The following is a 27,475-nucleotide window of genomic DNA, read 5'->3' on the forward strand; positions in this document are numbered from 1 at the left end:
CGAAAGGGAAATTCCTTCGAATTTCCAAAGGGAAATTCCTTCGAATTTTCAAAGGGAAATTCCATCGAATTTCCAAAGGGAAATTCCTTCGAATTTCCAAAGGGAAATTCCTTCGAATTTCCAAAGGGAAATTCCTTCGAGTTTCCAAAGGGAAATTCCTTCGAATTTCCAAAGGGAAATTCCTACAATTTTCCAAAGGGAAATTCGTTCGAATTTTTTAAGGGAAATTCCTTCGAATTTCCAAAGGGAAATTCCTTCAATTTTCCAAAGAGAAATTCTTTCGAATTTCCAAAGGAAAATTCCTTCGAATTTCCAAAGGGAAATTCCTTCGAATTTCCAAAGGGAAATTCCTTCGAATTTCCAAAGGAAATTCCTTCGACTTCAAAGGAAATTCCTTCGATTTCCAAAGGGAAATCTTCAATTCAAAGGAAATTCCTTCGATCTTCCAAAGGAAATTCCTTCGATTTCCAAAGGAAATTCCTTCGATTTCAAAGGAAATTCCTTCGAATTTCAAAGGAAATTCTTCGATTTCCAAAGGAAATCTCCTTCGATTTCAAAGGAAATCTTCGACTTCCAAAGGAAATTCCTTCGATTTCCAAAGGAACCTTCGAGTTCGGAAATCTTTCGAATTTCCAAAGGAAATTCTTCGACTTCCAAAGGAAATCGATTTCCAAAGGAAATCCTTCGAATTCCAAAGGAGTTCTTCCGATTTCCAAAGGAAATTCCTTCGAATTTCCAAAGGAAATCTCTTCGAATTTCAAGGAAATTCCTTCGATTTCAAAGGAAATTCCTTCGAATTTCCAAAGGAAATCTGATTTCAGGAAATTCTTCGAATTCAAAGGAAATTCCTTCGAATTTCCAAAGGAAATTCCTTCGACTTTCAAAGGAAATTCCTTCGAATTTCCAAGGAAATTCCTTCGAATTTCAAAGGAAATTCCTTCGAATTTCCAAAGGAAATTCCTTCGATTTCCAAAGGAAATTCCTTCGAATTTCAAAGGAAATTCCTTCGAATTTCCAAAGGAAATTCCTTCGATTTCCAAAGGAAATTCCTTCGATTTCCAAAGGAAATCTTCGATTTCCAAAGGAAATCCTTCGAATTCCAAAGGAAATTCCTTCAATTCCAAAGGAAATTCCTTCGAATTTAAAGGAAATTCCTTCGACTTCCAAAGGAAATTCCTTCCAATTTCCAAAGGAAATTCCTTCGACTTTCAAAGGAAATTCCTTCAATTTCCAAAGGAAATTCCTTCGATCTTCAAAGGAAATTCCTTCGACTTCCAAAGGAAATTCCTTCGATTTCCAAAGGAAATTTCGATTTCCAAAGGAAATTCCTTCGATCTCCAAAGGAAATTCCTTCGACTTCCAAAGGAAATCTCATTTCCAAAGGAAATTCTTCGAATTCAAAGGAAATCTTCGATTTCCAAAGGAAATTCCTTCGAATTTCCAAAGGAAATTCCTTCGATTTCAAAGGAAATTCCTTCGAATTTCAAGGAATTCTTCCGATTTCAAAGGAAATTCCTTCGAATTTCAAGGAAATTCCTTCCAATTTCCAAAAGGAAATTCCTTTGAATTTCCAAAGGAAATTCTTTCGATTTCCAAAAGGAAATTCCTTCGAATTTCAAAGGAAATTCCTTCGAATTTCAAGGAAATTCCTTCGAATTCAAGGGAAATTCTTCGAATTTTCAAAGGAAATTCCTTCGAATTTCAAAGGAAATTCGATTTCAAAGGAAATTTCCTTCGAATTTCCAAAGGAAATTCTTCGAATTTCCAAGGAAATTTCTTGGGGTTTCCAAATGGAAATTCCTTCGAATTTCCAAAGGCAAATTTCGAATTATTCGTTGAAATTCCTTCCCGAATTTCGAAGGAAATTTCCGAATTATTTAGGGAATTATTTCGACTTCCAAGGGAAATTCCTTCGAATTTCCAAAGGGAAATTCCTTCGAATTTCCAAAGGGAAATTCCTTCGAATTTCCAAAGAGAAATTCCTTCGGATTTCCAAAGAGAAATTCCTTCGGATTTCCAAAGGGAAATTCCTTCGAATTTCCAATGTGAAATTCCTTCGAATTTCCAAAGGGAAATTCCTTCGAATTTCCAAAGGGAAATTCCTTCGAATTTCCAAAGGAAATTCCTCGAATTTCAAAAGGGAAATTCCTTCGGGGAAATTCCTTCGATTTCAAAGGGAAATTCATTCGAGTTTCCAAAAGGAAATTCCTTCGAATTTCCAAAGGAAAATTCCTTCGAATTTCCAAAGGGAAATTCCTTCGAATTTCCAAAGGGAAATTCCTTCGAATTTCCAAAGGGAAATTCCTTCGAATTTCCAAAGGGAAATTCCTTCGATTTTCCAAGGAAATTCCTTTCGGGAAATTCCTTCGAATTTCAAAGGAAATTCCTTCGAATTTCCAAAGGAAATTCTTCGAATTTCTAAAGGAAATTACTTAAAATTAATCCTTCGAATTTCCAAAGGAAATTCTTCGATTTCCAAAGGAAATTCTTTCAGTTTCCAAAGGAAATCCTTCCTGATTTCCAAGGGAAATCTCGATTTCCAAGGGAGAAATCTTCGACTTCCAAGGGAGAAATTCCTTCGATTCTTCGAGGGAAATTCCTTCGACTTTCCGAGGGGAAATTCTTCGATTTAAAGGAAATTCCTTCGAATTTCAGGAAATTCTTCGATTTTCAAAGGAAATTCCTTCGAATTTCCAAAGGGAAATTCCTTCGAATTTCCAAAGGGAAATTCCTTCGAATTTCCAAAGGGAAATTCCTTAGAATTTCCAAAGGAAAATTTCGAATTATTCAAGGGAAATTCCTTCGAATTCCAAAGGGAAACTTCGAATTATTTAAGGGAAATTCCTTCGAATTTCCAAAAGGGAAATTCCTTTGAATTTCCAAAGGGAATCGCTACGAATTTCCAAAGGGAAATATCTTCGAATTTCCAAAGGAAAAATTCTTCGATTTGCAGGAAATTCCTTCAATTTCCAAAGGAAATTCTCCGAATTTCGAAAGGAAATTCCTTCTAATTTCAAAGGAAATTCCTTCAATTTCAAAGGAAATTCCTTCGAATTTCCAAAAAAAAATTCCTTCGAATTTCCAAAGCGAAATTCCTTCGAATTTCCAAAGGAAATTCCTTCAATTTCCAAAGGAAATTCCTTCGAAATTTCAGGAAGGAAATTCCTTCGAATTCCAAAGGGAAACTTCGAATTATTTAAGGGAAATTCCTTCGAATTTCCAAAAGGGAAATTCCTTTGAATTTCCAAAGGGAATCGCTACGAATTTCCAAAGGGAAATATCTTCGAATTTCCAAAGGGAAATTCCTTCGAATTTGCAAAGGGAAATTCCTTCGAATTTCCAAAAGGAAATTCCTTAGAATTTCCAAAGGGAAATTCCTTCGAATTCCAAAGGAAATTCTTCGATTTCCAAAGGAAATTCCTTCGAATTTCAAGGAAATTCCTTCGAATTTCCAGGAAATTCCTTCGAATTTCAAAGGAAATTCCTTCGATTTCCAAAGGGAAATTCCTTCGAATTTCCAAAGGAAAATTCCTTCAAATTTTCAAAGGTAAATTCCTCCGAATTTCCAAAGGGATATTCCTTCGAATTTCCAAAGGGAAATTCCTTCGAATTTCCAAAGGAAAATTCCTTCAAATTTTCAAAGGGAAATTCCTTCGAATTTCCAAAGGGAAATTCCTTCGAATTTCCAAAGGGAAATTCCTTCGAATTTCCAAAGGTAAATTCCTTCGAATTTCCAAAGGTAAATTTCTTCGATTTTCCAAAGGGAAATTCCTTGAATTTCAAGAAATTCCTTCGATTTCAAAGGAAATTCCTTCGATTTCCAAAGGAAATTCCTTCGAATTTCAAAGGAAATTCCTTCAATTTCAAAGGAAATTCCTTTGAATTTCAAAGGAAATTCCTTTGAATTTCAAAGGAAATTCCTTCGAATTTCCAAAGGAAAATTCCTTCAAATTTCCAAAGGGAAATTCCTTAGAATTTCCAAAGGGAAATTCCTTAGAATATCCAAAGGGAAATTTCGAATTAATTGAGGGAAATTTCGAATTAATTGAGGGAAATTATTTCGAATTTCAAAAGGGAAATTCCTTCGAATTTCCAATGAGAATCGCTACGAATTTCCAAAGGGAAATTCCTTCGAATTTCCAAAGGGAAATTCCTTCGAATTTCCAAAGGGATATTCCTTCGAATTTCGAAAGGGAAATTCCTTCGAATTTCCAAAGGAAATTCTTCAATTTCAAAGGAAATTCCTTCGAATTTCAAAGGAAATTCCTTCGATTTCCAAAGGAAATTCCTTCCAATTTTCCAAGGGAAATTCCTTCGACTTCCAAAGGAAATCCTTCAATTTCGAAGGAAATTCCTTCGAATTTCGAAGGAAATTCCTTCGAATTTCTAAGGAAATTCCTTCGAATTTCAGAGGAAATTCCTTCAATTCAGAGGAAATTCCTTCGAATTTCAGAGGAAATTCCTTCGAATTTCAGAGGAAATTCCTTCGAATTTCAGAGGAAATTCCTCTCAATTTCCAGAGGAAATTCCTTCGAATTTCAGAGGAAATTCCTTCGAATTTCAGAGGAAATTCCTTCGAATTCCAGAAATTCCTTCCATTCAGAGGAAATTCATTCGAATTTCCAGAGGAAAATTCATTCGAATTCACTTGTCATAAGACGAGTTAGTACTCATTGAATTCCACCATAGAGTCGAGAGTCAAGTACGATTTCGACCTCAAATGAAGACGGCCTTACATTTGAGGTCGAAATACGTATCTGTCAAGATACAATTAAGTGGTGGAATTCAATGGGATTGTACTAACTCGTCTTATGACAAGTGAAGACATTCCACTAAAAAGCTCAAAATAATTTTCTTATCCTTCGAATTTCCAGAGGGAAATTCCTTCGAATTTCCAGAGGGAAATTCCTTCGAATTTCCAAAGGGAAATTCCTTCGAATTTCCTAAGGGAAATTCCTTCGAATTTCCTAAGGGAAATTTCTTCGAATTTCGTAAGGGAAATTCCTTCGAATTTCCTAAAGGAAATTCCTTCGAAGTTCCAAAGGGAAATCCCTTCGGATTTCCAAAGGGAAATTCCTTCGATATCCTAAACGGAAATTCCTTCGGATTTCCAAAGGGAAATTCCTTCGGATTTCCAACGGGAATTTCCTCCGTATTTCCAAAGGAAAATTCTTTCGAATTTCTAAAGGGAAATTCCTTTGAATTTCTAAAGGGAAATTCCTTCGAATATCCAAAGGGAAATTCCGTCGAATTTCCAAATGGAAATTCCGTCGAATTTCCAAATGGAAATTCCTTCGAATTTCCAAATGGAAATTCCGTCGAATTTCCAAAGGGAAATTTCTTCGAATTTCCAAATGGAAATTTCTTCGAATTTCCAAATGGAAATTCTTTCGTATAATGAAATTTCTATCACTCTTATCATGAAGTTTGATGTGTCCGCAAGATGGGATTGAAAAACGAATTCCCAAAGGGAAATTCTTGCGAATTTCCAAAGGGAAATTCCTTCGAATTTCCAAAGGGAAATTCCTTCGAATTTCCAAAGGGAAATTCCTTCGAATTTCCAAAGGGAAATTCCTTCGAATTTCCAAAGGGAAATTCCTTCGAATTACCAAAAGAAAATTCCTTCGAATTTCCAAAGGGAAATTTCTTCGAATTTCCAAAGGGAAATTCCTTCGAATTTCCAAAGGGAAATTCCTTTGAATTTCCAAAGGGAAATTCCTTTGAATTTCCAAATGGAAATTTCTTCGAATTTCTAAAGGGAAATTTCTTCGAGTTTCCAAAGGAAAATTCCTTCGAATTTCCAAATGGAAATTCTTTCGTATAATGTAATTTCTATCACTCCAATCATGAAGTTTGATGTGTTTGCAAGATGGGATTGAAAAACGAACAAAAAGTGTCCAATTCTCAGAGAACTAGTCACCAGATATGCCCGGAGAGTGGCAAATAATTCATTAGAAAAACTGTTGGTGTGATAATTTGGTAGGGAAGTGGGGGTAGCACGCCCATAGGGGTTAAAACGCGCCACCCCTGAAAAAGGTTAAATATCCCCATTTTGATTATTTTCAATAGTCTATACGATAAAGCAATGGAAAATATTGCCATTGGACACATATATTTCATGATTTTTCTCTAGTTATACATGAAAAACTCGAAAAAACGATTTTTTCGTGTTTTTACGCAATTCTAGCTCGGTGGAATTTAGTCTTTCTGTCGCTGTTATACATTGATAAATTAATAATTGAGCCATGAGCCATGCTGCTTACTCGTGTTCTTTATGTTCCACACGAAATCGTCGTCAAAAATGGTTTTAAAACGATTTTATGGGCCTTCAAACTTCTGAGGTCGGTGTGGGGCATTACGCTCATGCTCATTTCGTATGACCGAAACAGCTGAAACATTCGGTTAATTGCCTTAATGTAGGCAATTAAAATGAAAATCAGTACGATAAGCACATGCGCGTTTTAACCCATCCACTGGCGCATCTCACCCCGCATGGTTTCAAAATCATTTTTTTTCGGGTGCTTTTTAAAAATCAAATTTCTGTGCAATAAAATGGACAATTAGATATCTGTTATCGGTAGTCAGTCGCAGATATGCTGTTCTTCAGTATGCGCTGATGAAAACTGGCTGAAATGGTGGTTTTCATTGATAAAAATGGCATTTTCCTTAACGTGGGCGTCCTACCCCCAGTTCCCCTAACGACATGCCACCGACTTAGTGACATCCTTGTAAGTACCACTTAGTCGGATATTGAGGAGAGTATTTAGTGGATCAATATTTGTCTGAAGCTGGCATTGGTTAAATTTTATTCCGTAACACACCACGTCGGTATGGCATAATGAAGTTTGGTTTCTCTCATCTCAAGACCGCTGCATGGTTTAAGATAAAGATTCAAAGATGGACTACCCAACAGTTGAAGAAGCCTATTTTTAATGAAATAAACCCTTTATGAGCTGTCAATGTTTGTTGGGTAATTCATGCTCTGAATGAAGAAATTTTATCCTTTCTTGCCTTGAATCAAACAAATGCATGATATTTGAGCAAGAATCATATCCACCGCGGCCATATACCGAGAAACTTCATCCTTTGAAAGAAGGAGTCATGGTAGGCAAATGCTTGAATTGAAAGAAGGAACCAAATGTACACCCAGCATTACGTCAAACGGCCTTTAGGGGCGATTCTCATTTCTAGTGTTGTTTACCACTATCTCATCCAAACAACAAATATCACTGTTCCGAACAAAATGATTGACAGCTTGTTGGCTGAACTCGAGATCTTATGCAACTCCCCCGCAAAAAAAATCCAACCGGGTTGCACTGCTTAGACCTCACGGGTATCATAAATCTGTTATAATTGATACATTTCCCGTGAGGCTTCCAGTGACAACTGACAGACCGCTCGGAGTCTACGGCGACGACCTACCACTCTATGACGGAAGCCCTTGCTGCTGGTCTCCGAAGAGCTTTGCTACTTTCTACATATATCGCGCAGCGGGGAACAGAAGACGTGAGTGCAGTTCGGGGAGCAGAATCACGTCCATAAGGTTGACCCACAAATGGGAGAACGTGATTTATTGCTGGTCTCGGTTTTACGTAACAGTCAGTGTGTGGCTTCTGAGCAAAATTAGATCCGACCAAAACCGCTACACATGTGTAGCTCCCAAGCACAATCGTTACGACAAAGATTCGAACTGAAACCGCATTTCATAAGAATAATTGTGCCTACGACCTCGTACTTGGGTCACGTTTCGCCTGCAATCAAACATGAGACTCTCGAAGAAGTTCAAATCGGTCGTAAATCTCTTTGTCTTCGGAGCAAACGATTGTTTCACAAGCGTTCTTACGTTTCACGATACAACATTCCGTTCGATTACCTAATCTGCGACATAAAAGGGCAAGGTTCTATCTGCCTTGTTCGGTTGTTAGTGAAACAAAACGATCATCACTTCGGTTCAGCGGGTATCCGATCGGTTAGATCGTGAACCCCCTGAAGCCCTCTTGTTGTTGCAAACTTGCTGAATGGAGAGCAGGGAACAATAGCACTCCCACCGCGAGAGTCACCTCCGAATCGAAGCCCTTCATCTAAAGTGAGCTCGAGCACACGATACTTAGTTGCTAGCAGCAGCATTAAGGTGCTACCAAGTTACCATCGACGATGATCAGCACAAGAACGACTATTCTTCGGGCGAAAAAGGCACGATGAATGAGCTGGTGTGGTGCTAATTTGAAGGTTACCAATTTGCCAACCCTTGGCTGCTGGCTGACTGTCTGCCTGCTAAGAGCAGCGATACAATGCAGTTATGTTGCACTTTGTTGTTGTGTTGAGAATGTGCAATGCAACTGTTGCTGGATTTTGGAGCTGTGCTGCTGTGCCATAAACACGCCATTACGGTACAACCACTGCACAGTGGGAACATTTTGGCAGATAAATGTTATGACAAATCAATTAATTCCATCGGCAGAACAATTTTAATTTTTAGTAAATTATATTATTTGAGCCTCTCATTAAGTTCTCAAAAGTTTCAGGTGTCTGATGAATGGTTGCTCAATTCTAATTTTAGGTACCGGACATTTTCTGCTTTGTATTTAGTGCATGATCAAATTCAGATCACAATGAAACGTATTTATTCGAGTACATCAATTGATTCTTTTAATTTTCAGGTGTCCCAGAACAGATTCAAATATTTTTATTTCATCTCATATCTGCGAAATATCCTGAAATGTGTGATAAGTTTACATGATTTTTACTGTCCATGCATACTGTCCATGATTTCTGTTGTTTAATATTCATTCCGTTGAATCTAAAGTGAGGCGAAAATTTTATTTCTCAAGAAACAGGTACATAGTTTACAGAAGCCAAAACAGTTTGGCCACTTTTTCAACTATGATTGCATTGTACACAGATGGGCTGTTATGATTGCACATCAGTACCTTTTATTAAAGTTCACCGAAGTACAAAAAGCCACCGATCGATGATTGTCGATTATTGTTTTGTTGGGATGGGGTAAATGGAGGCGATGATTCTTTAGAATAGAATAAGTGTGATTGTCAATGTCAGTAAGTGCCTGCCATTTAGGTTTCTATCGAATGAAATTCGATCTCGCATTCCAAACACGTGGGAACGGGAACAGATGGATTGATAGGATTTTTTCAACCGCACAACTCAATTTAAAGAAGTGACATGAATAAACAATCATGTTTGTTTTGGAAAATAAGCAAATCATTCCTGCTCAAACATTAATTTATCCAATTACTTGACGCCGTCGAACCACTTTTCATATGTTGAATTAATTCTCTTGTGGAAGGGGTCATACATTAACCATTGCATTAATTTCCTAGTGCCTCCCACATAGCCCGGAGGTGTGATTCACGCTGTTGTGTTTTGCCTGTGTAGGGCATTCCCGTTGGGGCGGAACTAACCACTTGAAGAAGTTTTTTTTTTCAGTAATCGACAATTTATAGCTCACGGCCCTCCGGTGAGAGTAGGCGGATGACCATCAATGCTGGGGTTGATAAGCGGAAAATTACTGCCGCGTTTGCTCGCTTTCACGGAGAAGTCCAATTAAGGACAGATATGCTGCAAGCGCCGAAAATATGCTCCCTGATGCGTGGTCGAGATCCGATTAAGTGATTTGAATCGGAATCGTGTTCGTCGGAATGGTGTTAACAAGGAAAAATTTGTACGTTATTGGGGGGGCTTACGTAGGAAAGAGGCAGCGAGCTTCCGAAAGACTAATAGTGCCGATCATCGATTGATTGGAACAAATAACTATCAATTAGAGATTCCGAGGGCAGGCTCGCTGGTAGGTCAGACACCATTAATCAAATGGAATTTAGAAAGGATTTTAACTGGGTGGTAAATGATTTTCGAAGTTATGAACATGTAAACATGTTTTTGAATGTTGATGTTTAGTCTTATCATAATCAAAGATTGTATTACCGATTCCTTTGGGCTTCTTCTCGCTCAGTTTGATTCTGTCATAGAATAGATCGTGTCACGACAGACTATATTAACATCGAGCTACAGAACATAAATTGAGGTACAGTTCACCATACTCAACAGTTAAAGAGAATGAAATTAAGTGAACATAAATTTAAGTAGCTCTGACTCTGAGAAACATCAAACACAGAAATGGGTCAAATTATCTCCTAAACACCGTAGTCGGAACGCCACCGCCGAAGTGGTCGGCACGCGACAATGGCACTCGACTCGGTGCATTCGCCGTGTAGTGTCAGCTGAGCATGTGTGACAGAAGCTGACAACGGGTTGACGTTTTACAGGGTACTTAAATCACTGCTCCAGTGCCTAACGGTGGAGAACTAATAAAACGAGAGAAGTTTACCTAACTTTTACGATCACCGATCGTCTGTTGTAGTTGGCGGTTGGGACGGGACTGCAACGAGTGCACCTTTGCAGCATCTAAACAAGCCATTTAATTTTCGAATGCTTGTCCTTCTCGGCCTTATTGTTGTGCTTTTTAATGAATCAGGAACAACGACACCTATGTGACTACTTGTGTATGCATCAAATCGATCCTAATTTACGATTTGGGCGTGCATGATTTTGTAAACAAACATTATTTCATCGATTTCGTAGAATGCAAACACTTTTGCCTTTCTCGTACAACAAAGTTGTACCGAAAGGCTATAGGATTACTCCAAAAATGAACTTTTGATATAAGGCCCTTTTGTGCTTTTATGACCTTACTTATGTCAAATCATTTTACGATGTACGACAAATGCATCATCGCCACCAGGTGGATTAATCTGAGTTTTTTCTTAACTGTCACCACTATCTGATAATAGATGGCTAATTTTGTAGGATACACACCGTGATTTTCGCAGGATACTGCTGTACAATGGTTGTTTACAATATCACGTACACCCAAATCACAAAATGGGTCCGAAATAGAGGTTGTTTTTGGTTTATGGTTATGTCTTCTTCTTCTTCTTCTTCTTCTTCTTCTTCTTCACCATCTTCATCTTCTTCTTCTTATTGGCTTTACGTCCCCACACTGGGACAGAGCCGCCTCGCAGCTTAGTGTTCATTAAGCACTTCCAGTTATTAACTGCGAGATTTCTAAGCCTGCGTTACCATTTTTGCATTCGTATATCATGAGGCTAACACGATGATACTTCTTATGCCCAGGGAAGTCGAGACAATTTCCAATCCAAAAATTGCCTTGACCGGCACCAGGAATCCAACCCAGTCACCCTCAGCATGGCCTTGCTTTGTAGCTGCGCGTCTTACCGCACGGCTAAGGAGGGCCCCATATGGTGAAGTAGGTACATATTATAACCTCCGCAAAATAGGCTATTTAGGTTCAAGAATTTGGTTTACTATTGGTGATTTAGAGAACAGAGAAAAATGGAACATTCTGCATAACTTTGAACTGCGACAAAAGTGAAGGTCGTTTTGCGTAACAAGGATTTGGCATGATTTGGTAATAAAGAGTTCTTGGGCTTAGTTTGTTTTCATAAAAGGAATTATTTTAAAAAAATACACAATTTTTAGAAAGATGGATACTATTTATTGAATAAAAAAAACAAATTTCTATTTACCTAATATCAAACAAACTGTTTACGAATGGATATCATGTTTCTTTGCCTTATCCCGGATGCAGACTTGATTTCAAAGGTTGAATCATATCTACCATTGCCTTGGAAACTCGTGCTCGTAACGAAATGATGATATCATTTCTTTCCTTATACCAAACAAATACTTGCTTTTGCGAAAGAATTACTCGCCTAGCTTTTCAAAAGAACCTAAGTAACATTTTTTCATGAATTAATTTGAGTACTGCAATCAAAAGATTTCATATTGGCCTGTTGATTGCGATATTCAAATTAATTCATGAAAAAATTGTTACTTAGGTTCCTTTGAAAAGTTAAGTGAGATTACATCACTTTAACTGATACTGAACACCAGTTTTCTTTCATTGAAGGAATTATTACTCATTGCAAGAAAAATTAAGAAACCTGGAAAATTGGAAGCGCCTCCAATTAATATTTTCAGGTCTGCTTGTATTTATATTTATGACGCTTCTAGATAACATATAAAGCTATATATGTAGACGAAGAATCTGAAGGAATAAATTTTGGCTGTTACGCCCTTTTCAAATGTTGGTCTAGACTTATATTTCAAACTGAAGAAAACTGGAGCAAGGACTATGTCCCAGGGCTGAACGGCCCCTCTCCGTGTTACCGCGAATTGTGAAGCCTGCCCAGGATGTGATGCACCCATCCGGCGATTATTTGATTTTCTAACAATTCTGTATAACAGTGGTTCCCAAACGTTTCGTGATCACTACCCCTTTTATGATTATCCAACTGGCCCACGGCCCCCAGGATATGTCATGCTATCATACTCAAGAACTAACCTACATTTTCAAGTCATTCTAATTCAATATCTTTTATCATTCTATTATGACATTCTTCAGCAGTAATTCATTCAGTGTGATTTTTGTACTTGCATTTGTGATACCAGCTTGGGATACGAGTTTGCGTGTATGATAAAGCCGATCTCAAATTGTAATCAATGTTTAATCTGCTACTTACTTTGGTCTTCATCTGAAGATGTGTTGAAAATCCACGCTCGCATAAGTAAGCAGAAGCAAACGGTATTAGAATCTCCAAAGCTTGGAACGATGATGTACGCTTCATATATTCCACACCTAAACTGGCTCAAGTTTTTTTTTACTGAATAAATCGCGAGGTGCCGAACCATTCCGTCAAATATTCGAAATCCAAATATTCATTCTGGTTTTCACCGTCCAACGTAAACAAAAACGGACAGTATCCAGCACTTTTTCTAATTGTTGGCGAAGTGTCTAACAAGCAAGGACATACCGGCGAATCATGCAATGAACACCTTTGGCATGTCGAGCGAACTATTTTCTCTTCTCTGAAATCCTGATTTTGATACATCACCAGTACGAACTCACCCAGCATTTTCCCATTGCTTGCCACCAGATTCAAAAATTGTATTTATTGCAGCTTTTGGCTGTCGAAGCTTTTGGTTGTAGTTTTTTTAATCACCACAGAAAAGAAAATCTCCTGATTCTGAGTAAACCTTATAAATATATTTTTACATTAGGGTAAAACGAGGTTGTGCAGCTTCGAGCAGTGAACTTAACCAGCTTTGCACGATTCCCTACAAAGTTCTACGATTTGTGCTAAAATTTCTGCGCAATACGCCCGTACTGAACCGAGACATTGAATTTGTTCGCGTTATGGACAATTTTTTTTACCCATTGTGCATAGTGTTATATACGAATTGAGGTTATATCTGATATGTGTGTGCATGTGTTTATGTGTGTAACGATCTACTGGGACCAGTTCACGCCACTTTAACCAACTTCGAATTCCATCGAACCAATCCTTTGCGGACTCGCAGCAGCCACTCTGGACTAACCGCCCACGTTGCTTGGGCACGTGTTCTGAATTATTACTTTAAAAACTTGAAGGATCCAAACGCTGTGGTTCTATTTGAACACAATTTTCTCGAAATATCAGGTTGTTCTAGCTTAGAATTGCGAGATTGATCACTAGATGGCGCATGGACGGATTGTAGTCTTGGATGTGCTTAAATATCACACTTAGCTCAATTAGTTATTTGGAAATGAGCTTCATTTAGCTTGTTCATTGAATAGAGAATAAATGCGTGTTCACACTCCACAAATTTAATTTCATGAATTCAATTTTAGGGTTACATGTGTACTAAATTTTTTAGACACACTTTATGAAACTTAGCATTGGTCGAATTCATCAAGTTCCATTTGACGGAGAATCCAGTCCCATTGTTTGCTATTGACAATTGGCCAGATTGGACTCTGGGACTGGCAGTTATGGCAAAAATACTACTTTTTATGCACACGTTTTTTTTTGCCCAAGAAAGGCACCAAAACCGCTAGGTGGATAACCAGGGTAGAGTAGAAATCTTAGTTAAACAACTTGTCCGTACGAGACACTGAAGACGACCACACAGTTGTGGTCGAAATACGTATCTGCAAAGATAACGAAAATTAACTGGTGGAATTAAATGGACAGTACTTAATTCGTCTTAGACGGTTGTCCGTTATGCTAAATGACCTTCCTTTTGACATTGTTCACAATTATACCAAATGGCGTTATGCCCAATGACTTTATGCCAAATGGTCTGCTCCCCGTGAGCCATCCATTTTTTTCTATTAAACGAACAAACTCTTATGTCTTCCAAACACTACAACCAGAACATTAGTAGTTGGAGAGATTGGACACTTTAGTGATAATCACTTTACCTACTTACGAAATCCTTTTTCAGACTGGTGACAGAGATCAAGGGGGTTCAATCCAATTCCAACATAAGAAAAATATTACAGGAGCATGAGTATTACTATTTGCGATCGGGACCGACAATTCCATAAGGGTTTCATGGGGAGTCCTTAGAAGCAAGGGAGTTCTGGATAAAATCGTCGGCCTCATCGAAGCGGATTATGAAACTTTTACGTGCAGAGTCCTGCATAACGGAGCTTTGTCTGACTCCATCTGGGTAGTCACTGGAGTGAGGCAAGAATGCATTCTTTCCCCGCTACTGTTCCTTATCGTAATCGACGAGACCATGGTGGGTGCGATTGACCTTGTACCAAACCGTGGGCCGCTCTGGCACCCTTTTACTACAAACTTCATAATTCATCGGATTGTCCTTGCAGGCTGCTGCGCCAGTTCAGAGACAGCAATCTTTCCGCTTATGCTCGAAATACCGAGTTTGTTCACACAGGCTTCCGTGATGAGTGATGCATCAAAGCTGGAATGGAGCAGAGCAAAGAATTTTTTAAATCCACCATCAGCAGCCCAAGTAACATTTTATTAAGAAAATTATTTTAAGTTTTTTAGTGGAATGTCTTCATGACGAGTTTGTCATAAGACGAGTTTGTACAATCCCATTGAATTCCTCGTACTTGACTCGACTTAGAACCCCAGTAACATTTTGGTTTTATACTGGTTTCATAACACTCTCGTAGAGCAAATTAAGGTCTTCAAGACGGTTATAAACCTTAAAATGTTACTTGGGAACGCTCTTGAAGACAATGATTTACTCTTCAAGAGTGTTATATAACCAGTATAAAACCAAAATGTTACTAGGGAGATCTTCATTAAATAATGCTGATGGCAAGATGAACACCTTCTCAAATGATTGTAAAATCCACCAGATTACGAGGTACCGACTGTTTACTTCGATGAAACTTACTTCCAGCTTGCAGCAGCATCGAAAACTTTTGACATCATCTTCGGAGCACCAATTTTATAGAGCTTATCACTGAGTGGCGATTCCGGCGTTTCTGTCTATGTGTTTGCGCTACATAATTCAAATTTGGTGGCTTCACGTAATATGAATAATTGAATGTAATGATTTTCAGCAGGTGCTATGACATTTTGGCTGTTTCTTTATTGTTAGTATTCAGTTGATCAAGATAGACTCCATAAATAGAGTGATAATAAAAAGAAGGATTCCGATCAGATAATAAGTTGTTAATTATTCGCCGTAAACCCGACGGAGTCCAGAAAAGGAAAAAACCAGTGGTGCTCTCATCAGCTATTGAACACTATATTTCGCAAGATTACTAGAAAAGTTTCCTCCGGAATCGATCCAGAGACTATATTTTTCTTGTTTGTTTTCCAGTAGGTTAAGTGAACACATCATCAAATGACGTGTAAAGGAGATGGAGGGTCCGTAACTTGTAAAGTAAGTGGACATCGACCTCTTACTTCTCATTCCTTATCTCGTGCTTCTCATTTCTCCCTTCTTACTTCGCACTCCAAACTTTTCACTGTGAGAATTGAGAAGTGATAAATGAGGAGTGAAAAGTTGTTAACGAGACACCTTATTATGTCTGTTTATCTGTGATTTTCACATTCGCTATTGTTCGGCCAATCGACGTTTTGCCTTTCTCCTCCTACCTTCCGGAATTCGCACCGTTGCAAAAAGTATAACACCTTCGAAAAACACGCTTATCCTTAACCTATTTTGTCGACCTTTTTGGCCATATGATCTGGTCTGCCATAAGACCATTTCGGCCAAACGGGTATGATCTGTTCGAGTTAACAACATTTTCGGTCAAACGACCGCTTCGGCCAAACTGCATTTACGGTCAAATGATCAGTTTGGCCGTATGTCGCTTTTGGTCAGATGATATTGTCTGCCAAAGTGTTCATGGCCTAATAACAGTAGATTTTGGTGAAGATAATTCTTGAACACGTTGATAGCCTTTTCAAAATAATGCGGAAGAATCAAATTGGCTCAAAAATCAAACATGATCAACGGAAATAACTCTTGTGACATGAAATGATTTACAAAGTTGGTATAAGCTTTCGTATCATAACAGGCATCAGGCTATAATTTACATTTCTTCGTGATTCCATATTTTAGCATACATGTTTTTCTCAAGGTCCATCGAATAATAAATGTTTCAAACGCGTGGATTGGAGAATAGATGACCTCATAAATGATACACAATTTACAGATGTGCTTTCTTCATGTACTCGGATCTTCAATACGATTCTCGCTGCTAATTGTAATAATAGCATCGTTGAATAAGCTATTTATTCAATGTTTCTGACACCATTCAGTACGATTAATGGTTAAGCCTATGAGTTTCTGTATCATGGGCCTGGCAGTGTCGGAAGACATATTTGCCGAACGAGTGGCATTCTCATGTTTATACGCATTCACAGTTTCAAACATTATCTAGTTTCGTAAAGTTAAACGGTTGAGCTCACTCGATCCTCCTATCGATAGATCAATTTTTGGAGTAAACATGTAGTCTCTCGAATCATCAACTAGAAAAATAAAAATATATACTCATTCAAACCATGCTGCCCCAACCAGAATTATGTCTGATCTATGCGTTGGTTGTTAGGCATACAGCCAACCGGCATCATCGCACAACGATGAGCTTATGCCGTTGGTATGCTGCACTTTTCAAATGCCGCGTTTGGCAGTTCATGCAAAAGCATCGCGCGCGAACACCCAGCGAGACCGGGGGTGATAAATCAACGCCGTTGTAACGGAAAAGATGGTCGAGGTGTTAACAGATTAACGCGTCTTGGCTGTTGTAAACGATGATGACATCTTCGTTCGACCGAGTGAGTGTGTGCCCAAGAGATTAATCGCCCAACTTAGTCGACGTCGATGTGTAGAAGAGCTGTTCCGGGAATATGTCCCCAGGTTGTAGAAAGTGATCAATCTCTGGTGATGCGACGAGCGAAATTTCTTGGAAATGTTGTAATTGGCTATCACAAGTTATTGCGAAACCTGCGCAAATGATGATGCTCGTGCGATAAAAGGAACGAGGAAAGTTTCGCCCAGAAGCAGTCGTGGCCAATCGCTTCTGAGCCTTCTTGAATTTCAAGTATCTTTGATGGACAGGAAGCACTCTTGACCGACCACAGGATCCCATACAAATTTTCGTCGGATTTTAAACAATTGCCCATTGATCGTCCCTCGATTATTGAATCGGCGGATGCCAATCAGTTTCCAGCCCACAATACCCATTATTAACGCATCATTCATAACTCTTTTTATCTCATCATTTCGCTGTTATTGCACACTTTGCATGAGCCAGGCGCATCGTGATCCATTATGGCCCGATATGGCTGCACCACCGAGGCCGAGGTCTCGCCTATTATGAAAGGGTTTTATCCCCTCGGGGGTCTTCTTCGGTTCCTACTTGAGATTCTGCGCGCGGCGAACGATGACGAAATACAAAGTAAACCTCCTTTTCCCATTACGAAACAGCTCCGGGACCCACCGGCAACCGACGATCGATATGCGAAGGTGGTGGAAGGAAGCGTGATCTTTCTATCAGATGATTTTAGATGAACTTTTGTAGACAATTAATTGAAAAGAAAAACACATAAATAACTGATTCTTCCATTGATGGCGTGTGCAACCGATTCGACAAACAATGCACCCGGTGGTCTCGGGAGTTCAGGTCGGAACGTCACCCAAACAATTGCGAATCACCACCAATTCAATTGCGAATTACACAGTGTGGGACGCGTTTTGATTTTTTTTTATAGTATACAACACAAAAAAAAGAGTTTTTTTATTATCAATTTTTTGGCAGCGCAGCATTATTTTCAAATTTATTTTCAAAACTTCGGAGAAGCTGATATTTTAGTGCTCAACTGAGTAACTGAATTATTGCGACACAGTGTTATCATCCAACTATACTCAGTCGATAAGGCAGCATTGAGTAATTGTGCCATGGCGTGACTCACTTTGTATGCACATGTATGTAAATTGTGCATATCTACCAAATCGAATGCACTTCGTCGTCGTTCCGCCGAGTGTTATGAATGGCGAAAGAAAATGCATTCAGCTTTACGACGGCGCGGCAGGCGATAAGAAAACCACCAGATGGCACGAAATTGCAGCGAAAGTGACATTTCGTCAAACTCACAGTTACTCGCGCTGCATTGTATCACTCTCATAGGGTATAGGGAAATGAGGCCCTGACTATACGAGACTGGCATGACAATGACCAAACTGTTTCTGCTTTTCTGGTCGGTTTCTGTTTGGCATATTCCCTTCTTGGCTGTAGAGGGCTTTGCTCATGGTGGCGATGGTGATGATGATGGTGAATAATTTGTAGAGGAGGAGTCGCGAGTAGCCAGTAGAGGGTAATTTAAGTTCACCAGATTGTGTCATACAAAAGCAGTGAGCATAGTGGCTGGTCAATGAACCTTAAGGCACTTACTTAGCTCCCTCTTCTGTTATGCAGTTGGCGTCAGTAAGTGCAGGATTTCGCTGAATTAAGTTCAATAAAGATTGACGTGTGTGGTACAGTGGGATCTGATAGCTGCGGGCGGAACTACTGATGAATTGCAATGAAGCGATGCAGTTTGATTCGTAACTATTTATAAAATTGTATGAACAAAATTAACATCTTTTATTTCAATCATGGCTGACTGCACGAAAAATAATCGATAAAAGTCGAATTTTGAATACGACGATTTCAGATTGGCATGAAACATTGCACATGCTATCGGTGCAGCTTGGGGGTCGTTAAAAATGACGTCGCAGGTTTTAGAAGGAGGGAGTCTAAGATTTTGTGACAGTACAGCTTAACTTTAACTTAGCTTTAGCTTAGCTTTAGCTTAGCTTTAGCTTAGCTTTAGCTTAGCTTTAGCTTAGCTTTAGCTTAGCTTTAGCTTAGCTTTAGCTTAGCTTTAGCTTAGCTTTAGCTTAGCTTTAGCTTAGCTTTAGCTTTAGCTTTAAAGCTGGCTAGCTTTGGCTTTGGCTTTAGCTTTAGCTCTAGCTCTAGCTTTAGCTCTAGCTTTAGCTCTAGCTTTAGCTCTAGCTTTAGCTCTAGCTTTAGCTTTAGCTCTAGCTTTAGCTTTAGCTTTATCTTTATCTTTATCTTTAGTTTAGCTTTAGCTTTAGCTTTAGCTTTAGCTTTTAGCTTAGCTTTAGCTTTAGCTTTAGCTTTAGCTTTAGCTTTAACTAGCTTTAGCTTTAGCTTTAGCTTAGCTTTAGCTTTAGCTTTAGCTTTAAGCTTAGCTTTAGCTTAGCTTTAGCTTAGCTTTAGCTTAGCTTTAAGCAACAGCTTTAGCTTCAACAGCAAGCTTTAGCTTAGCTTTAAGCAAGCTTTAGCTTAGCTTTAGCTTTAGCTTAGCTTTAGCTTAGCTTTAGCTTAGCTTTAGCTTAGCTTTAGCTTAACTTTAGCTTAGCTTTAGCTTTAGCTTTAGCTTTAGCTTTAGCTTTAGCTTTAGCTTTAGCTTTAGCTTTAGCTTTAGCTTTAGCTTTAGCTTTAGCTTTAGCTTGAATGTTGCCTAAATCGATTGGGGTCTTTAGATAAAAAAAACATACTTTGTTGATTCAATCCCACTATAATGGAAATCAGTTGGTTTTTAGTATCTCGTTTTGTAAAGCAAACCACAATACAAATGAGGGACAAAGACTTGGACAAAACTTGCTTTTGCCAACTGTGCTTTCAGTACCCTAGTTCCTAGAAATTACTCTTTCTATTTAACATTAAACATTTTTTCCGAAAAAAGACGACGATAATTGTGAAGTAAACGTTCTTCTTTGAAGGATAGCATTGTGGAATAAAGAAGTGGTAGAATCTTCTTTAGAAGCAGACGCCCGGATATTGGTGGATGCTATCTCTTTTTTGAAAGTTGGCGTTTCCCCTGATTCGTGCCATTTTAGATTTGTCCCCTTCTTTCAAAAGTAGGCGTTTCCTCGGTAATGGTGAATGTTAGCAAGTGTTTGCCTAGAATAAATGTATGGCAGAGGCAACGGTAATTGTGATTTTTACTACAGAGGTGCGCAAGTTAGAAAATCGACGGCAGTGGCGTTTGTTTTCAGTTTGGTCACCGGCGGTGTTTTGGTAGTCACGCCAAAAGCCATTTTAACCGGCTTCGCTGTCGATTTTTTATTGTGTGCCTCTGTAAAAGTTTGTTTCTGTTTTTTTTATTTTCAAGGCATAAAGAATAGTTTAAATTTCGCCGGAGAAATCTGGAGAATTTCCTCCTGAAGTTTTTTCAGAAAGAAGAAGAGTCGTTTATCCGAAAATCATTCGGAGGAAAGCCATTTAGCCAAATGCCACTCAGCCATGTACCAACTGGAAGTCATCTAGCCCAGTAATCCCCAGCATTTTGAGCGTTTTATTCCTTAATTTGCTTCTCACACAATACAAATTCGATTATACAAGTTAGTACATGGACGAAAGTTTTCAAATATATCTATCCTCTGAGGGTATCAAAACGGATATTGGTGTTAAAACCATTCCGTACGACTTGATCAATGTTGAATAATAGTGCTGTTTTGCTTTGATTATTCCGTACCGAATAATTTTAACACCTTTCAATACATTCAGCTTATAGATATATTTGAAAGCTTTCATTCAAGGACTAACTTGTATGTTCAAAGCTCACTTTTAATGTGTGAGAAGCAAATTAATGAAAAAACGCCCGAAATGCTGAGGATCGCTGTTAGCCAAATTGCACGTTTGGCAAAAACGGTTTTACCGAAAATATAATTTTGCCGCAAGTGACATACCCAACTGGTAATTTGGCCAAAAAGCGGTATGCCCTAACATGTTGAATAGGTTATGTGAGCGTAAATGCCGTCTTGTGAAAAAAGACATTCGGCCAAAAATGTCATTTAGCCTAACCAAAAAAGTCATTTGCTAAACGGGTAATATCGTCAGAAATGACAACCTGTTCGACCAAATGGCTCTTGCTGCCAAACCTATTTGACCAAACGACCTATTCAGCTAAAGGACTAGTTCGCCCTAACGACATTTTGGGGCATACTTCCATTTCGGCCAAATGTAATTTTCAGCTAATTGACTGAATGGTTTTCGTCCGGGCCTTTCCGTCTTCCCGTCGGTCGAGGTGGTAATTTGTCCGAAAAAGTCCTTTGTCCTAATAGATGATTAGGCCGAAAATGCCGTTAGACTGAAATAGTCATTTAGCCAAAAATGCTGAACAGGTTGTTTGGTCGAAAAAGAAGTTTGGCCAATTAGTTAGCCTTTGGCTGAAATCGTTTGGCAGAAAGCGCCAATTGATCGAGTCATACTACCAAAAATGTTCATCTGTTCAACCAAATGGCCCTTTCTGCCTGAAGGGCATTTCCGTTCAAATGAACAGTTCGGTCAAATGAATTTTCTGCAAAACGGTTATTTTGACCTAACGACCTTTTCGGTCGTATGTCCATTTCGACTCAATGACATTTTATTTCTAAAAGTAGTTGTTCGAAATTCGCAAGAATGTTTTTTTACATTTGCTTTTAAGAGAAGTCTCAGAAGAAGCTCAGACCCAATTAATTTATCTAGCTCATGATTTATTTTTTTAAATTTTCATTGAAATTCTGCACTTAAGTTTTTCAGAATGACCAACAGAGTTCCCTTAGTCTTAGAAAAACCTTTTGATAATAGTACAGTGCAAAATCTTTCTAAGTAGTCATTTTTCATTCATTATATGTATAAAGAGAATCTGCGTAGGTCTCCTTTTATGTCCGAGTCGATTTGTTCTAAAACTATGAATATTCAAATAAATGCTCATCGGAAGCCAAGTCCCCAACCGCAAAGCAAAGCACATTGTCAATGCCAATTTCGCTCCATCACCGACTACAACTCGCAACAGCTGACGGAAAATCCGCGTTCATAGCACCGCGATGTATTTACGTACGTACGACGACGATGATGATGTGATGCCGCACCTCAAGCTGCGTGAAGGAGAGTCATCATCAATGGATCGCTAATTCTACACATGCGTTGTTGTTTTGCAAACGCAACATAAACACCCTTGGTGTGGCCGTAGGTTTTCGAAAACGATTAGTCATCAAATCCTAACAGGGGGGCTTAGATCATCCACAAAATATGCTCACTAGATATCGGATTTTCGCGCCTGGGGGATTCTCCGCTGGAGAGCGCAACATGTTTGAAGCGATCACGATCATATGTCCGGCTATGTTATTAAACATCTGAATGGATTTTTTTTTGCTTGGTGGTAATCATTTGGGGATTTATCATTTTTTTTTACCAAGATCACATCAATCTTGGCAAAAGTTGTTGTTGATATACGCAAGGCCGATTTTTTGTCGCAAATCTCAGTAAATTTGCTGAGCATATGATTGTGCGGAGTTGAAATCTGCAAAGCCCATTTTTTATCGAAAATCTCTATTAATTTGATGAGCCACACGGTCATGCGGATTTTGTCGAGCTGTAAAAAGAAAATTCCGTGTGTAATCCGTTGTCTTCTGTAGGCACACCATTTCAATCATGCTAAGTACGTAGACCATTGCGTAACAACTTTCTTCCGTGCACTTCTGTCGATTTTTATTACGTCGGTCAAACGCGGCTTCAAACACTTTGGCTTGTCATCTTTGTCATCATCATCGTACGAAGGATTTCGTGGTCTCACACTCCAAACCGAGGTAATTCGACTGACGAGTAGGTATCCAAAGCTAAGTCGGTTCAGATTTCAACCCGAGTGGTAAAAGTAACCGTTTCATTCCTGTTTGTGGATGGGATCGATTGTAATAAGATCATGATGCTGGCGCTGAGATGGAAGTCGGAACAAACCATAGATGCCGGATGCAGTACGCACCCACCAACAACACACAACGTCATTCATTGCCACAATCCGACAACAGAAGTGCGAAGTGCTATTTTTATTGGCCGTTTTGCACGCACCTGCTGCGTCTGGCACTCGGTAGTGAAGTGGTTAAATGCCATAAGTCGAATACCAGCCGGGATGCATTTCGTTGTTTGATCAGATATGTGCGTTGGACCATTGAGATGTTTCCACTCAAGTAAGACTGCTTTTGTTTTGGTTTGGCGCTTGGAAGTGTTCTCAGGTCTTTGCTTTGTTATTTCATTGTTTGGTCTTTTCAGCAACGGTGGTAATCGTGATCATTCAGCTATGATTAATTTCAAGAGAGTTATGAATATGTTGGGGAGATTGGGGCAAAAGAGGACATAACAGAGAAAAGTTTTAAGTGTTTGCTATTTACTAATTTATTTTTCTCTTTTGCTTTCAGGTAAGCTTATTCGCGGAAGTTGATTATGCACGCATGTGATGGGTATGTTTAAATTTTATTCGATTGCCAAGAACCTATTGAGCAGGCAACTTATTTAATGAATCATAAAAGATTTGATTTGCTGGTAAAATCTGGAATAATTCGTTCTGATTGGCATTTTCAAGTCCGTCAGTCGTTTTGAGCCCTGCTTCGCTCAACACCACAATTGTGAGTAATCTACATCATAAACAATCTCAGCTTCCATCTACTTCCTTAAGCGATAAGAGTCAGCTCAACTATCCAATGCAAATGTTATCTTTCGTCTTTGTTGCGTTTCCCGGACGAGTGGTGTGAATCATGTTTGCGATCGATCCTCAAAAATTCGACTACCTCCACTTGGGATAACGTTACAGCATCGAGTCAAACAAAAACAAAGGGCATTTCTCCGAAACGTTCAACCGGTTGCTACTAGGTGGCCCTCGACACCGATTACGAAATGGACGGAGATTTTAATGTTTCTGTTTTGCTCTTACACACAGTGATACTGGAATCCATCTGAAAGGCAATCAATGCTGACGGAAGCGTGTTTCCAGTCCGAGAGAACACGTCCAAGGGCTTGGCTTACGTCAGGTCTTATCTATTTTTGGGAGGTGTGAAAATTTCATGCTAAACACTTCTTCACTTCTATCAGTTGAACGAACGATGTTGGCGGGAAATGCGTCTCAGAAATAGTGAGACCTTCAAATTTTTCGACGTGGAAAAACCATCGGTGCTGTGTGATCGTCCGGCCGAAGCAACCGAAGTGTCCGTGAAAGTGGTGGAGTCAGAAATAGTTTTCCGAGATTTTATAATTTTGGCGGAAATCGTTTTCGTGTCGCGAGTGGATCAAGCATCAACAGACGCGACGAGGAATGCGGACAGATTCTGGTTCACAGCGGACCGTGTAATAATCGTAAAATCCTCGCTAATTTATTGCCTGTTGATGTTTATTTTTTATTCGGTGTGCCGGTGCTCAAACGGTTATTAGGGGAACTGCCAAGTAGGAGCGCGGTTTTCGCAACTGCAATCGTTCACTGAACACAACGGTGGGTGCGTGTGATCGTGACCATAGTTCCAAAGTGGTGCGTGGGTGTTGTGCGTCCATTTCAGAATGATGTTTACATTCTAACCAATGGGAGACGCTTCGATGGCTGACCGAAGAAAGGTGACGATTGAAAATTTCCTTGTGAGTTTATGTCTTTAATTTATGGACGTGATGGAGGTTCACAGAAAAAAAATGATGAAAAATAAACAGCGTTTAAAACTTGAGATGCAGCCATTTTACACTGAAATGAAACACTTTTTCCCAAAAAGGTTGCTTTTAAATTGCGTGCAATATTGACGATTCACGTCTAGTGACTAGTGTTATTATCTGCGACTCAGTTGGACACCGATCGGATTCCGGGAAAATTCATAAAAATTGTCAGCTTATGGAGCTCGCCCTAGAGTAGAGTAGTTTTTTTTTCTTAATTCGCAACTGGTACTCTTCTAAGTAATTTGATGACCTTACGTGGAAGATCGTTGAGAATGGTACACGCTGTACACGACATGTGAAGTGCATTCTAAAGACGCACGATTTTGTTTTCACTTCTGATAGTGAGAGTTAATTCATAGCTGTTATTCATATTTGACACCTGGATTGTCTGTTTGAGAGATTTCATTGGCTTTTATCAGTGAGGTAACATAAACTAAGCTCAAAATAGAACAAAACAATCGAAAACAATGAACCGATAAATATTGCTTTCGTATGCTCCCTTCTACTTTGACCTTAATTCGTGTTCACTGTTCAGTAGTCGTTATTAAAAATCACTTAAATAAAGAGAGAAAAAAAGTAGTCGTTACTACATTTTTTATACCAAAACAAACACAGGCTTACCAGAACGTACCCATCAGATATGCTTGACTGTGTGAGCTATAGTTTAATAAGTAATACAAGTATGAAGTAAAAAGTCAGAAAAGAAACGTGAAAAGTGATAAGTGATGAGTGAGACAAGTGGGAAGTAGGAACTGAGAATTGGGACATGATAAGTAAGGATTGAAAAGCGAAGCAAGAGTGAGAATGATAATGAGAATAGAGAATCGATAAAATGAGGGAAAGCGGAAAAACGATTCGTGAGAATTGATAATCGAGAAGTTAGAAGAAAGAAGTAAGAAGCTAACAGTAAGAAGTGAGAAATGAGATATAAGAGGTGAAAAGGGAAAAAAAAGAGATTGTAAGTGATTAACAAGCAGTGGAACGTGAGAATTGATAAATGAGAAGTATGACGCGATACGTGAGAAGTGAGAAATAACATATGAGAAGTGAAAGATGATATTTGAGAATTGAAATGAGCTCAGAATTCATCTCAACGCGAAACAAAGAAATGCAGCACCAATTATGTCCCTTTTTTGTGAACATTCATGCTCACTGCTGAAACAAATCACAAAAATGAGAAACAAATCAAATTTCTTTTTTTGCTTGGATTTTCATGTGATGATCATAGGAGATGAAGTCCAGGAGTAGTAATCCTATCTATTTTTTTCATCAGTGAAATTAAACAAAGATATCCAGAGGTGAACCAGCCAAGAGCTGAAAGCCTCTCATTCTGAAAGGGCTCATTCACAAATTACATAACGCAAAAAAAAAACACAATTTGAACCCCACCCACCCCTCTGTGACTTGTTTGTAACATTTCCTCTATACCCACCCACCCCCTTCGGTGACGCGTAACGTCGGACTAAAAATTCACAAAAAAATATTAATTGATATTTTTAATGAACTCTACTTTAACTTTCTACATAGTAAATAATAATGCTGTCAAATTTGAATTTAATTAGTGATTTCATTTTTTATATTATTCGTTACCCGTAACAGAACTGAACAAACCCACCCACCCCCTAGACAAGCCGTAACATTTTGTAACGGAATATTGGGTACCCACCCACCCCTCAGGGCGTTATGTAATTTGTGAATGAGCACTAATAAAGAAGAAAAAAAAATTAAACAAAGAATCAACTGAATGTGTACACAGTGTTGTTAGTTTTGTTGCTAACATTTACTCCTCATAACAAAAACTCTGACTCTTGCTAATTTTACATTCGGCAAGGAGCTCTCTACACAGCGCATTAAATTTATTCTTACAATAGTTTCAACAAATAATACTATACTTTGCTCGCTGACTTCTCCACTGTGATGGATGTCGCTTGTTTCGACCGAAGCGACGTAAAATACAAACGCAATATTCGCACTGCACCTGACAAAAAAAACGAAACCATGCGTACCCGATGGCTTCTGCAAACTCGAATTGCTCAAACAGGTGCAAACTATCTGCCTACTCTTGTTTTTATCACCAAAACAGTACAGAACAAAATACTTCTGAACACAATCAAACGCGCATTAATTTACTCACCCATACGTGACGGAACAACATGTTTCTGTTGATCAAGCGATCGTTCTGCGTGCTAATGGAAACATGTGCACCCACATATGAAAATTGAAAAGTGAGTTAGAAAAAGTAAGAAATAAAGAGCGAGAAGTGATAAATGCGAAGAGAGAAAGAAATAGTGAACAATACGCGAGAAGTGAGAAATGAGCATTGCAAAGTGAGGTGCGGGAACTAAAAGTGAGAAATAAGATATGTGAATTGAAAAGCTAGAATGAAATGTGAGAAGTGTTAGTTGAGATGGCTGAACTATAGTGAATATGAGAAGTGTGAAATGATTTATGGCATTTGAACAGTAAGGCATGAATAAAAGGCAATTAAGAAATAAGATGTGACACTTCTTATTCCTTATTTCTCCCTTCTCAATTCTTATTATGAAAGTGAGAAGTGCGAAGCGAGAAATGTGAAATAAGAAGTGAAAATTGAATCGTCTCACTGCTCACTCCTTTTCTCGCACTGTGTTAAACTAGGACTTCGAAGTGAGAAATGATAAATGAGGAGTG

At 38.7% G+C, this 27,475-nt stretch overlaps 1 protein-coding gene across 5 annotated transcripts in view; it reads left to right on the forward strand.

Moving 5' to 3' along the window:
- Positions 1 to 27,475, forward strand: part of LOC134213731 (klarsicht protein) — a 780,975-nt gene that overhangs the window by 653,384 nt on the left and 100,116 nt on the right. Inside the window, exon 1 of one of the 5 annotated variants that reach the window (XM_062693049.1) lies at positions 24,296 to 24,736. The exons of 3 other annotated variants lie outside the window; for them this stretch is intronic. In XM_062693049.1, the coding sequence (XP_062549033.1) occupies positions 24,683 to 24,736 (54 nt within the window). In that variant the 5' untranslated portion in view covers positions 24,296 to 24,682. Of the gene's footprint in view, positions 1 to 24,295; positions 24,737 to 27,475 lie in introns of those variants that run through there. One more of the 5 variants, XM_062693050.1, reaches the window with a different exon arrangement.

The sequence above is a fragment of the Armigeres subalbatus genome, chromosome 2 (genome assembly GCF_024139115.2).
Source record: "Armigeres subalbatus isolate Guangzhou_Male chromosome 2, GZ_Asu_2, whole genome shotgun sequence".
NCBI classification, from domain to species: domain Eukaryota; kingdom Metazoa; phylum Arthropoda; class Insecta; order Diptera; family Culicidae; genus Armigeres; species Armigeres subalbatus.